Raw genomic sequence first — 14,303 nt, forward strand, 5'->3', positions numbered from 1 at the left:
GTTTATGACATTAGTCTCTCATGCTCACCAAGGCTGCATTTACGAGACTTTTTTTTTTTTTGTGGAAACCATTATTTATTTTTTTCAGGATTCTTTGATGAATAGAAAGTGCAAAATAACTTTTTTCTGTTTCAGTATTTTTCAGTCAATAATTAAAACTTACATTTACTAGTTTATCTCTTATTATTTATTTTAAATGACCCTTAACTTTTGAACGCTAGTGTATAGAATACAATGACACTTCAAATCACAGTAGAAAAACAGCTGCACTTTAATTGATCACCACACGCACACAACTTAAAATAAATATGCAAACAACAGTGCAAATAGCGCAATGAATAATAGAAACAGTCAACAATATGGTAATTTGCATGATTTTTCATAGTGTGCTGGAAAACAGTACCACATCCAACTCCAATATCACAGGGGTCTGAAAGTCTGAGATGAGTGAAGAAAATGCTAGAAATCTTAATGCAAATATACACATTTTCATAATAAAACAAACAAAAAAATCTACTTTTTATCTCTAATTTATATATGGTTAGTTAACAGACTGTCATATGTATAAGCTCTAATATGTTGGCTATTCCAGATTTATCTGTGCATATGAGGTATAACATTCACCCTCTTACATCAACAGTATGTGCATATTTAAGCTACTTTGGTGAATCTGCCAAGTGAATCAATATAAATATAAATGCAAATAAAAACCGTAAAACCAGTAGAGAAGGTAGGAGGCAGATCATCGGAGAGAGAAAGAAAAAAGTGATACATTATCACAGTGATTAACAGTGTGTGTGCACTTCACATATGTACAGCTGAGTAAGAAGCCATCTGTGCAGATCTGAGTTCACAGTTGTGGATGGTGTTATTTAAAGACCTGTCAACTGATCTAAAGTAATGGATCTATCTCTCTATCTATTCATGCATCCATAACTCCTCAGAAATGACTTTCTGTCACCTTACCAACATATTTCATTTCACATTACATTTTATGTGCCAATTAGTCTAACATGTCTTAAGAAAAAGTTCAGAACTCGTTTCAATAATTTTGAAGACCACAGGGGGGTTATGTAGGGTCTTAAAAAAGGGGCTTTTAGAGAATCTAATTTGACATCCAGTGCTTGTATCCAGGCTGAAGGTGTGTTTCTCCTATGTTTTTTGCATTAAAGCCTTTTACAGGTGCCTGAACACACACTGAGGTAATTTAGTGGCCTTACACCCCCTCCCCAAGGACTGACTCAAATCCCATTTTAGGCCCCAAGAGTGGAAATTGTCCGTTGGTCATTATGCTTCATCAGACCCATGAAAGAAGCATTTAACTTTCCTGAGAGAGGGGGCTGATTGGCCGCTTGAGTAATATAAAAAGACCTCCGCTTCAGCAGGGAGAAGGATGTGATTTGTGTGTCTAGATCTGCATGCCTCTCTGTGGTCTCTCTATAACCCCCCACACCCCACTACTGATGATGGCGGGTAATGGACCTGCTCCAGAGAGCGTCTTTGTGCTGCATGTTTGTTCATGTTCTGTGGGCTGATGGTTATTATTGTTACTGAAGGCATGCGTTGAGGAAATGGGACTCTGTGGGAACCTGCGAGAATAAATGAGCGCTGGCTGAAACTTATTTAAATCTGCCACTTGACAAATTGAAACTTTACCTCTTTTAAAAGAAACTTTGGGAAGAGTTACGTGTGGGGTACACCATTTTTAAATCATCACGCCTACATAAAATATGTAGGAGAAATGACGCGCAGTGAATCCAAAAAGCATTTGGACGCTTTAGGCATATTTTAAAATGAATAACTGTCACTGTGCTAGAATATAGTGACATTTAATTTATAGATATTTAAAGATTTATTTAAAGAGCCAATTTTACAATAATATCTCGGTTGGATGACACCAACCTTGTTGGTTGACTAAACAGCAAAAAATAGTTCTGACATGAATGAGTTCTGACATTCAGACTTTTTAAAGTATGGATGTCGAAATACTTTTTAGAACTACTGTATATGCTGTAAATGATAAAAAAATATAACAAATAGTAATAATAATAATTTAATATGAAGCCCCCATTTCCACCATGAAATAAATAAATAAAAATGTTAGTTGTGACTTTATCTTACAATTCTTATTTCCTCCAAATCCTAAATTTACATCTCACAATTCAGATTTGTTTATCTGAATAATAATAAAGTTAAAAAAACGTTTTGCTTCACAATTTAGACTTTTGTGAGATTATTTCACAATTTCGACTTTTCTTCTCAGAATTGCAAATTATAAACTCTCAGTTGCACATTAATGTCTTGCAGTTCAGAATTTTTCTCATAAACATCTCATAATTTTTCATTTATATCTCACAAATAAAAGTTTATTTAAAAAAAATCTGAATTTTATACATTTAAAAAAAAAAAAAAACTCATTGTGAGAAAGTCACAACAATCGTATTTTTATCCTGTGGCAGAAACAAACTTCCACAGTTACTTGTAAATTTAATTGATTACAAAGAAATAGCAAGCAATTTCAGTGTACAGGGTTACAGGGTTTGTTTTCAGTGTACAGGGTTAAAACAAAGAATATGAGGACGAATAAACAAAGAATAAGAGGACGAATAAACCCTGATATAAAGAAAAGGAGGTATGTAGAGGGAAAGGACATAAATCAAGGTCAGCCTTCTAGGTTCTAGGCAAGGTATGCTATGAAGTGGATCGTGGGATTGTGGCGCCATTAATGAAATGACACAGCTGGCTCTGCATCCCTCTAGATATCTACACCCAGGTCCATTCGCTTTCTCAGCTCACGCACATACTGTACACAACCACGACACCTTCAATCAATCAGCACCCCTGCAGATTATTCAGCCTCTTATTCAACACTCACTGTATTGTGCTCTGCAAGCAACTCGTTAATACAGTGCTCTATAATTATATTGCTATGGAGACGCAGTTGGGTTCTCCATCATTCGCTCGGGACTGCTACACCTACATTTGATACAGATACAGATTTTCCATAATTGACTGACGGTATACTGCTCTCCATGGGAAATCAGCTCCTGCCACAGATACAAGTAACAGGTAACAAGCTTTCGTTTTTGAGACTTTTTTTGATTCAAGCATATAAATGGAAACAGTTTTACTAAAGAATATTATATACACTAATATATATATATATATATATTAGTGCTGTCAAATGATTAATTAATATAGTCAAAAACCAAAAAAGTCTTTGTTTACATAATACATGCGTGTGTACTTTGTATATTTATTATGTATACATAAATACACACACATTCCAGTATATTTGTAAGAAAAGTATGTTACGATTATATATTAAATATATTTATATATGATATAATTTATATGAATATAAATATACATGTAAATATGTAGAATTTTTCTAAATATATGCTCTGTGTGTGTATCTTTATATATACACACATAATAAAAAATATATATATTATTGTAAAATATTTCTACAATTTACAATAAGAGTTATCTATTTTAAAATGTAATTTATTCCTGTGATGATTTTTTTTATTATTATCAATGTTGAAAACAGTTATTCTGCTTATTATTTTTGTGGAAACTGTGATACATAAGTATTTTATTGTATTATATTTTATGTTCTTTGATGAATACAAAGCTCGAAAAAAATGCATTTATTTGAAATAGAAATCTTTTGAGACATTATACATTTATTTACTGTTATTTTCAATCTAAAAAAAATAGTTTTTTGGACATTTATTTAACTTTATATTAAATTTTATTTTGACAGCACTACATTTAAAACACACAAGCACTTTCTCAACTAGTGCTGAAAAACGCAACAGAAAAAATATCTAGACACGTGTTCAGTATGAAATGTCAAGATGTGACACGACTAGTTACTTTTAATACATAAATTGCGCAATATTTTAATACCTTACGTTAAAAATAACGTCTCCCAGCACTGCAGATACCGAGCGGAAACCCCCGCTTCGTCTTGGCTGAAAGTGTGAGGATCACATCTAGCACACTGTCTGATTCAGAGCCTCCTACCTGTCCCTGTGACATAAGATCCTGCGTGGCGCTGTAGGTGGCATGCTATCGTCGGTGGTCTCAGAAGGGCAGGGTGTTAATTGAGAGAATTTACGCTCAGCAGTGGGCGTCTGGTGAGTTTTCGCAGCATACTCTGTTCCCAAGATGCATAGCACATCATTAGGGCCCCCATTAATGTTGGGACATAGAGTTAACAGCTAAGCAAGAACAGGGCCCTCAGTGTCAAACGCCCTGCCCCATGTGAGCCACCTGCACCGCACAGCCACTCAACACCTTTTAATTGGGCCGCAGAAATAGATCTGACCCCACTGGGAGCCATTTTGTTTCTCATAAAGCACCTAACAAAAGCCCTTGGTATTAACACCATCACATATGCTGCAAAAGCATGACATGTTTGAAGACCCGAAGGAAGCAGATCAAAATCCTTGGGGAGTGCTAAAAGGGTGAGTATATTTTTTTGCCATTCGAGTTGGGGTCCCATTGGTGGCATCTGGTTAACAGTTTGTAAATTTGTGGTGACAACTTTATCGAAACATCTGTCTGCATTTGGCACTCCATTACACCCGTATAATAGCTTGAGTTGTATTTACTAATCAAACGAGAGAGCACCAAAACGCATCTCGAATTTATGAGACCTTCAGTATTTCCCATTACAGCTCGCTGCTCATTACATAAAGTGTCATTTTAACCTCTGAAAAAAAAAACATGAGAAATGTCTGAATGTTTTACGGAGAGTCTCCAGGCACTGAGCGAGATTCTTTATAAGACTGGATTTGACAAAGTATTAAATACCCTGCGCTCAGCAGCGTAGTGCCATAATTGAACCCAAGGGCAAAAGCGCCCCAAATTGCAGCCACTTAGCCACGCTATACTGTACCAAACATTTAATAATTAAAAGAATCCTTCCTACGGAGGAATAAAACAACAGCCTCTGAGATACAGGGCATGCCATCTGCAATTAGACAGAGCTTAGCAGGCTGGTGTCAGAAGAGGTGTCACAGCTGTCCAAACTGTGAGTTTAACCGGCATGTCATGAGTGCTATTAAGCACCAGCTGACCCCCTGATGGCCTTCAGGGCTCAGACTGCCCACTGAGTCTTGTCTTTTTGGATATGGTGCCCTGGTACCACGGTAAGCTCCTTCATTAGACATCTCAACCACCCACTGCGGCTGCCATGGACAAAGGGTGTTCAGGTAGGACTTGGAGGGCCGAGACCCACAGGGACATAACTAGTAACCTATATAATTATAGTCATCTTACAGCAGCTTTGAGCATAAATCTAATCAGAAAAAGTCACTATTTTTAACCTTTTCTTTATAAAATGTAAAATGGCCCCATGCCAATCCTGCAAGCTATTCTAATTTTAAGATAGCTGTCTGTGAAGGGTATGGCACCTTTCACACCTACACACAATAAAAAAATAAATTAAAATTAAATTAAAAAACTAAAATGAAACCAATGAAAAAAACAATGTTGTTATTATTATTAAAAATAGTAGTAGAAATAGTATTTGCTACCAAATCAAACAAATAAAAAAAAAGTTATTTGGACTAAATAGCAGAGGCCATGTGTACATAAAATTAAATAATGATTCAGCCCTAATGGGAATCAAGATAACATAATGAAACAATGTTGGCTGTGATCATAATGTGCATTTGCCTTGAGAGATTCCAGAACAGATTAAAGGCTTTCAGCAAGAATATGCCATATTAAATTCTTAAAAGATTAAGCGACGTATTAATGCCATTATTGTAAGCCTGCTGGCATATACGTACAACCTAAGATCAACCGTGAGCGGAGACTGTCCAAATACCAAATATGCATTGTTAAATGTAGAGTTCTTAAATGCTAATTCTGAGAACTGGGACAAAATACACTATGAAACTGGAGAACAAAATAATTCTACTTATAAATCAACTAAAATAAATTAAATACATACCGTATATAAATAAATAAATAAATGCTGGATTACTCTGTTGAGAAGTTTTATACCTATGTTTGGGTGTAATCTCCCGCTGTTTGAGCTTTTCACAAAATGCATGTTTTTCCTTGCCTATCACTCAATATGTGTCACACAGTCAGATACAAAAATGATGTGTCAAAAATGAATCATACACTTCAGTGAGTTAATGAATTGAAACTACAGGATGGTTTCAAATAATTTTCAGCTTGATCTATTGAACTGGTACCATAGCGAGACAGAATATCTTTAGGTGTTAAGATAAATTTTGCACTTGACAAGATTTTGTAAATGTGTGACAGATTTGACAGTTTTGACAGAAAATAAGCACTTAAATACTTAAAGTATTTAAATAACAACTAAATTAATATAATATATATCATTTACATACACACTAATAATAAGAATAATTAATTAAAAATAAAAAATTTATAAAAAAAAAAAAAAAAACTATTTATAAATTTATATTATTTATAAATAATGGATAAATTAACTTGGTCTGAGGGCAAATGGTTTAAAGCTACTATTTTTTTTTTATAAAATAAAGAGAAATTAAATTAAATACTGTATGTGCTAAATCATATGCTCTCCCAAATTTAGTGATAATGACTGATTCAGTTTAAAACGTCTGTAGCAGGGTAAGGATTCTATCCACTATTGGCCCCAGTTGAGGTGTGATTGGCAGACCAATGAGGTGTAAGCAGCCATACTATTTAAGGACTCTTATTTTGATGTGTGTGGTGGTGTACGGACATTTGTACGTCACTGTTAAAGGGAAGTCGTTTGTGCTTTTGCTAGGCCATCTATCCGTTTTACTTCGATTTAGTTATAAGGTTTGTTTGCGCATTGCGCTGTGCTCTTCCTCTTTTGTACTTTTGGGTTTCTTTTACAACAGTGTTAATTTATTTTGTGCTATTTTTGGTTGGTATTTTGTAGCTTTAAAATTGTTCATTTATATTTTTGTTTTGCGCCATGTATTGTACTGGGTCATTGTAATGAGTTTATAATTGTTCCCGCTCATTGTTTTGCAATTTTGGTGCCATTCAAGCACTGCTATCTGTTCCCGCTGCATCGTGTGCCATTAGGAGGCCGGAGTACTGGAGTCACTACATCCAGCGCCTGTACAATTAGTTTTTTTTTTTTATTCTTTATTATTCACTGTAATTTTCTTTTTGTATTTTTATTTTTTTTTGGTTAATGTGTATTTCTTTCTCCAGGAGCCAGTAAGGACTGTGTGTGTAGCAGGGGAGGCTAGCCGCTTTCCTTCAGTGGTGTGTGCTTCACAGGGTGCCGTGTGTGTTGGTATGATCTCCTTTACAGTGTGTGTGAGGTGTTTGTGGTGTGAATTTAGGTGGGTTCAGAAGACCTCCCGAGTTGCAGCCGGCCTGCCCTGTTCCCCGCTAAGCCTGGCCCTGGATAATTATTTTAATAATCTTGTGGTGTGTTTCCTGGGAGAGATAATTTTATTAAAGCTCTTATAATAAAGTGTATTTTTGTTTTGACACTCACGTCTCACTATATCTTATTTCTTTGCCCTCAATTGGTAAAACGTACCTGTGTCCTTATTGGGAGTATTTTCCTGGTGCTCCACCAGGGTAGCGTAGTCGGATTAACCTAATTGTGATTTAGGGTCTTTTAGACCTATGTGAGCCTCACACGTGCAATTGAAACTGTTGCTACTTGATAAACTAATGTAAGGTAATGCGGTTAAGGTTTTGTTCCATGTCCAAAGGATCAATGTTTGAGCATATTTCTGATGTTTTTGGGGTTAATTACCCGAGGTATAACAATCTTTGCCTTGAATTGAACTTCTTTGCTTGTATGCCCTGACAAGCAGTTACAGACAGAGGAGGTGTCTGAAGCTTTAGGGACACTTGAAACCAATTCCCAAGCCTTCAATGAGCAAACAAGAAAACTCTCAGCTGTCTTAAGGTTGATGTGAAAAGAGTTTCAGGGTGTTCGGTAGAGTGGATGAGGCTACAGGGCAATGCGAAATAGAATGTGACGAGGACAGCGAGAGACAGAGAGGGAGAGACTGCATTTAATCTCACAGTCTTTTATATTTAATACCCGCCAGGTTCTTTTGTTCTCCCTTTGATCTTTTCCTGCAGAGATTTATTGCGATACACCAACAAAGCATAACATCAACAAAATAAAATAATCAATGAAATGCGTGACTTGACAGCTTATTCCACATCAAAACAGCAGCTGTGGGGTGATGAGAGAGGGACGGAGTGGGAAAAATCGAGTACAATGTCACATACAAACTGCTGAGGGGCTCCTAAACAGAATATGACTAGCTCCTTCTTGCTTCTCTCTGAATACCACACGCAAGCTATCAGCTTGTTTTAGATAGCTCATAAAGTAGGAATTAGGGGTTAGGCAGGGTGCCGTGGTCCTCCGAAATCCACAACAGAGCCTGTGACGTTTGGAACAAGAACCAACACACAAATCCAGGATCAAACTGGATCCAAACAAACACCCCGAGAGACCGCTAAAGCTCCTGATGTGAAACTCATTAGTTCGGCAACTAATTGTCATTCTGTGTGGCGTGACAAGTGATGACAGTCTATAAAAGCCCTAGATGCACATTTAATACAGTCAGGAAGGGCTGTCAATTGATTAAAAAGTTCATTTTTTTACCATTTTATTTAAAGTTATAATGAATTGCACTAAGTGAACAAATTAAATTAGCCTCCCTACAAAAAGAAAGTTCTGTCAGTAGTGTCCCCAACACAAATGCTGAGAAGCAACAGAAGCTTACAGCAATGAAATAAAAACCTTGCTGCAGTCGATGGTGTTGCAGGACGGTCCGTCTCTACTGAAGGCCTGTGCAGACACAGATGTGCCTCTGTAGACGCAGATGTGCCCCTGCAGGGGTGTGAAGACATGGAGGGGCGGAGAGTGATGGAACATTCGATCTACTGCCCTACTGCTCGCAGCTGGACCATACGCTTGAGAGCCACCAGTGAGCCAAACAGCTCAGTTTTCATTTTCACCTAAGAGGGGCCATTACTGAGACGTCTAACACATCTGTTTATAGAAATAAGTGGCCAGATCAATTATAATCAAAGCACGGGATACTAGGAATCTACCTCACCTCATCAATTCAATACTGTGTCATTTACAACCATTTTGACTGATTAAGTGCAATTTTCCACTGTTCTGTCTAAAATATCACTCCTAACAACTAATTGCAAATTACTTAAAGGGATAGTCTGCACAACAATGGAAATTCTGGCATTATTTACTCATCCTCAAATTGTTCCAAATCTGTATGCATTTTTTTTATCAGTGAAACAGAAAATTATATTTTGTTTCGGTTCCCAGTGACTTCAAATGTATTTTATGTTTATATAATGGTAGTCAATGGGAACTAAAAGTGTTTGGTCACCAACATTCTTAAATATCTTCTATTATGCTCCACAGGGAAAAAAAGAAAATAAATCCATATAGGTTTGTATTGACATGAGGTTTAGTAAATGATGACAGAATTACAATTTTTGGGTGGGTTATCTTTTTATTATAATTCAAATGTGAACACATTGTCTGTGTGCATGCAGTTTGTATATTTTTGAATCAAGCAATTATTTCAGCATTAAATGTAACATACTATTTCTGGATAAATGTAAATAAATAAATTAAGAACATTTAACTTTTTATTCTTCAGTATGATCTTAATGAAACTGCTAAGATTGAATAATTACTATAAGATCTTTAAAAAAAAATACAACTTGTAAACTGGCTGCATAAAATCATTAGGAATGTGCTGCTATTAAAATTCTGGCTGATAGCTAATACATTTTTTTATATATATTTTCTTAATTATTTATGACTTTTGTCATATTTTCTACTAACCAATTTATGTTATTAAAACTGTATACTATTCCGTATAGATAAAACACTTTAAACTAAGTTAAAAATAAAAAACTAAAATCAAAATCACTAGTTTTAAATCCTATCCTAAAGTCAATCGTCATTGTATCAAAAAAAAAAAAAGATATTCAATTTGAGATTTGCTAAGAACTAAATTGAATTAAATTAATTTTTCATTTATTTATTTATTTAGATTACCTTTAAGTGAGTGTTAGATGATGCTAAAATATGAACTGTAAAGAAGCACAACCAATTATGTATGTATGTATTTATGAATGAATGAATGAATGAATGAGCAAGCTGAAGCAGCAAAAGTACCATGCATCCCTAAAAGATACAAAGCATAGTATATACAAAAAAAGTACTCCATGAATGCTTTAAGTACAGTATTAATGTTGTCTGATTGACAATCCTGACCTGTCAAAGAGCAAAGAGACTTAAAGAGTGGAGCATTAAGAGTCAAATCTGCTCTCAGCGTGACTATGAGGAGCATTAGGAGCATGCAGCGTCTACAGACACCAAATGGAGTCAGAGTGAAAGGTTGGACTGTTCACTCGGACAGAAAATAGCAAAAAAGTTATATTTTGCTTCCTCTCCGCGTAATCGTTAACGTGGGCCGTGATGACTATGTGAGTGAGCGGGAGAAAGCAGCGTAATTTGGCAGTTCCCTTTGAGTACTGTTACATATGGCCCCTGCACGCTGTTAGTCTCCCGTGGCAACACTTCCCACGGATGCATCTGCAGTCAGTGAGCCGCTATCGCCTTAAGTAGCCGAGTGGCATCAATCTGATGGCCACCAACTCTCTGCTTCTCCACAGCTGCTGTACCTGTCAGTCTGTCTATCTGTCCTCCCTCCATCCAGTTCCCTACACCTACCCATAATTCTTGCTCACTGTCGCGGTCACCGCACATCCCCCAGGGACCGCAGGCCACTCCACCCCGGGCTGCGAGAGCTCTGGGATCTGTTGTCAGTGGCTAAGTGCTGTGGCAAGAAACAGTTGAATGGAGGGAGAGAAAAGAGGCTGCAATCTCTCTGGCGGGTTTGTCTTCCTCTTTCGCTCGGCCTGGCTGTGATCAATGACATCGAGTTGGAATCCATTTGGGTGCAATCAATGCGGCACCGGCAGCGGCTCATGCAGAGGACGACTCGCAGGCCTGACACCACCTTTTTCAAAGATGACCCATCCGCGACTTCGCTCCGGATGCGCGGCAGCCTGCTCATTATGACGCCATAGAACTCGCTCTCTCTTCCTGTTACTGCTTCCTTTTCTAGCCAGTCTCAGGTGAAGCGGTTGACTTCTCTTATTAGCATCAGCAAAGACATTAAAAAAGGGACGTAAAACACAAAGATTAAACAAAGGGTACCACATCTAAACCAATCAGTCGAGTCTGAGCTAGTAAGCCAGTCACCTTAAATCAAAGGCCTGTTGCTATTTTAGCATGCATCTGCAGCTTGGCACTGTGCCGAACATCCCTGCATAGAGTCAGCAACAAGTCTACAGCCTGAGGCATGAAGTGGATCGACTGACGTAAGTTATTAGATGGCTAAGACTGAACAGGTGATGGTGGATCAGTAGCATCAGGCTGGGGAACGTCTGCTGGGAATTGGTGACACATTTGAAGCAGCAGGGGACGGAACTGGAGGTACTTCCTGTAATAGAAATAACCGCTCTGAGATCGGGTTGCGTTTTTTCTCCAGCAGTATACGTAAACTACCGATGACATGGCCTGCAACTGAATACACTGTCCTGCTTTTATGTTTCACACCTTCACTGTACAACATATGTCATGTAGAAGCACAGATATCCATGTCCAGAAACATCTAATCACACTATCATCACCCTAACATTTTCTTTGCCCGTACCGTAAAATAAGAGTGAAATTAAGTGATGTTACTCTGTAACTAGGTGTGAGAATGTAAAGTGAATCATGATCTGATTTCCAGCAAAAAAAAATTCTTATTCTGCAAAACACTGAATATACACTGCCAAAACAGCCTTTTAGACTGAACCATCTTTTTCTGTTGGAGGAATAACAGTATGCTGCCTTTTTAGAGCAGAACTATCATGAAAAATGAAGCACACTGATTTTATTTTTCCTTTAATATCATTTTAGAAACTATGAGTTTCACACAGAATATTTATAAAATGAAATAATTGTCTTCCTTTGAAACATTGCACAACATTTGCACCTTTATGTGGTTCATACATTTATACTTTTAACTGTAGTATGCAAGACTCAAATGACTGGACGGACTAGTTAGCATTCTCATGGTTAAACAAAATAAAAATTACAATATTTTTATATTTAATATTTCTATTTATACATACATACATACATACATACATACATACATACATACATACATACAGGTACATCTAAAAAAAATTAAAAGTTAATTTTTTTCTTGTAGCTTATTTCAAAAAGTGAAACTTTTATATATTTTAGATTCATTACATGTAAAGTACAGCATTTATTTAAAATATAATTCTTTTGTAACATTATAAATGTCTTTACTGTCATTTGTGATCAACTGAATGCATCATTTAATATATAAAACAATTCATTTTTGTTAAAAATAGTTGTCACGAATCTGGTCCATGCTCTCCTGTTTTACCACCACCAGAGGTCACCCGTTCACCACATTGACTCTCACACTACACAGCACACTGGACTCCATTTCCCACTATGCATTGCACAGATCACAGCTGTCACCAATCACTCATCACACGCACCTGATGCTCATTTCACAATCTCACACACTATTTAAACCATGGACTTCCTCAGCATCAGGGCCGAGTATTGTTAGCGTTTATCACTCGCATAGCGATAGCAACTCTACAGAGCCATAGTCATTGTCTTAGCCTTAGTCTTGCCTTGTTTTCCTGCCGTGTTTGACCCTGCTCTTGTTTGCTGGATTTACCCTTTGCCTCTGCCGTTTGGACTCTATTCGCTCCCTGTTTGGATTATTGCTCTCGTTTCTGGATTATCTCTCTGCCTTGCCCCTTTGGATACTGTTCGCCGATCATCGACCCACGCTTGCGCCCCGGATTGCTCTGTCTTGCCTCTGCCATACCTGTTTGCCATTGTCTGACCCTCCCTGTTTTCTGACCATGTTTTTTAATAAAGCTTTGCACATGGATCCGCACGTCTCACGTCTCGTCAGCCCCGTAACAATAGTAAATAAATAAATATTGTATATATTATAATTTAGGCCTTAACCCTGTATATTTTCCAGATCTGTGTGGAAAATGTACTGTAAATATGAGTATACTTTGTAGTATAGTTGTGTGTTTTTACCTCCTTGTCTGGTGAACTCATCTGCTTCATGATGCACCAGGTCAGTCACACATCCCCCATAATGCAGCCGTGACTCATGATCGAAAGCCTTCAGGGTCTCGCTGGAGCTGTAGGACTTCTGGGTGGGTACGCGACACTCGTCGTGGTCCAGAGAGGAGGTGGTGAACTGGAAATCTTTCCCACAGCGGCCGTGGGTCAGTGTACGGTGCCTGCGCTCCTTCAGATCCATGACAACTGCTGCAGCCCGCTGATCAGATCAGTCCGCAAGGTGGAGGTCTCAACAGCTGTACAGTCCTTCACCTGGTAATAGAAGACAACACAAATCAATAAAGTACAAAATATAGATTCCCTGCTGAAACGACCAGCATGGATTGCTGATTTGAGCTGGTTAGTGCTGGTCTTGCCAGTGCAACAACATAGCCATAGCCAAGCAAATCTCATCCAGATAAGCTTTCTAGAGAATCTTACTGACTAATGAAGCTTCAACAGCACTACAGCATCCAAAATACAGGCAAAAACAGAATCAGGACTGATATGTGTACTTTATTTTACAGAATGTGCACTTACATGTACTTACAGCGTACCTACCTAAGAAAGCACTGGGCAATATAAGATGCCTACATGGGTTAAGGTTAGGTTTAGGCATAGGTTTGGTATTATTACCCAGTTATTGTTATTACTATAATAAGTACTGTACATAGTATGTACTTGTGAAACAGGACTGTAAAAAAAGGGATACCAAAATATATCTTTGCTACATGGTGCATTCATAAACAACACAGTGGAGAAACATCTAAACAAAAAGAAGCAGCTGTCATTACAGCCATAATCACAGATGAAATAGTGGAGCAGGAACTGAGACGAGTAGAGGAGTGAAGTCATGATGCCGATGAAGAATGAGTGATAGAGTGAAAAAGAGGAGAAGGGGGGGGAGAAAGGAAATGACTTGAGGGCATTGTGAGTCTCTCCCTCATTATCGCAGGCAGAGTGAGAAAAGCTCCCTCTGTGGCCGTGAGAGGATAATCACAGATGCCTGGATGTGCCGCGGAAAACAGGGAGCCGAACACAGCCCGGCCCCGGCCCGATCGTATCACACACTTACACACAAAAACACCAGCACTAATCTATTTTAAAT

The 14,303-nt window shown here is 37.6% G+C and overlaps 1 protein-coding gene across 4 annotated transcripts in view; it reads right to left on the reverse strand.

Moving 5' to 3' along the window:
• LOC306883136 (teneurin-2-like) overlaps positions 1–13,397 on the reverse strand; it is a gene marked incomplete at its 5' end in the record, with an annotated part of 248,305 nt that extends 234,908 nt beyond the window's left edge. For all 4 annotated transcript variants that reach the window (XM_079438244.1, XM_079438242.1, XM_079438243.1 and 1 more), the window contains one exon: positions 13,169–13,397. In XM_079438244.1, coding sequence (XP_079294370.1) covers positions 13,169–13,397 — 229 coding nt within the window. The remainder of the gene's footprint in view (positions 1–13,168) is intronic.
• Between the last annotated feature and the right edge of the window lie 906 nt (positions 13,398–14,303).

This window comes from Barbus barbus, assembly GCF_936440315.1.
Source record: "Barbus barbus genome assembly, chromosome: 17".
NCBI classification, from domain to species: domain Eukaryota; kingdom Metazoa; phylum Chordata; class Actinopteri; order Cypriniformes; family Cyprinidae; genus Barbus; species Barbus barbus.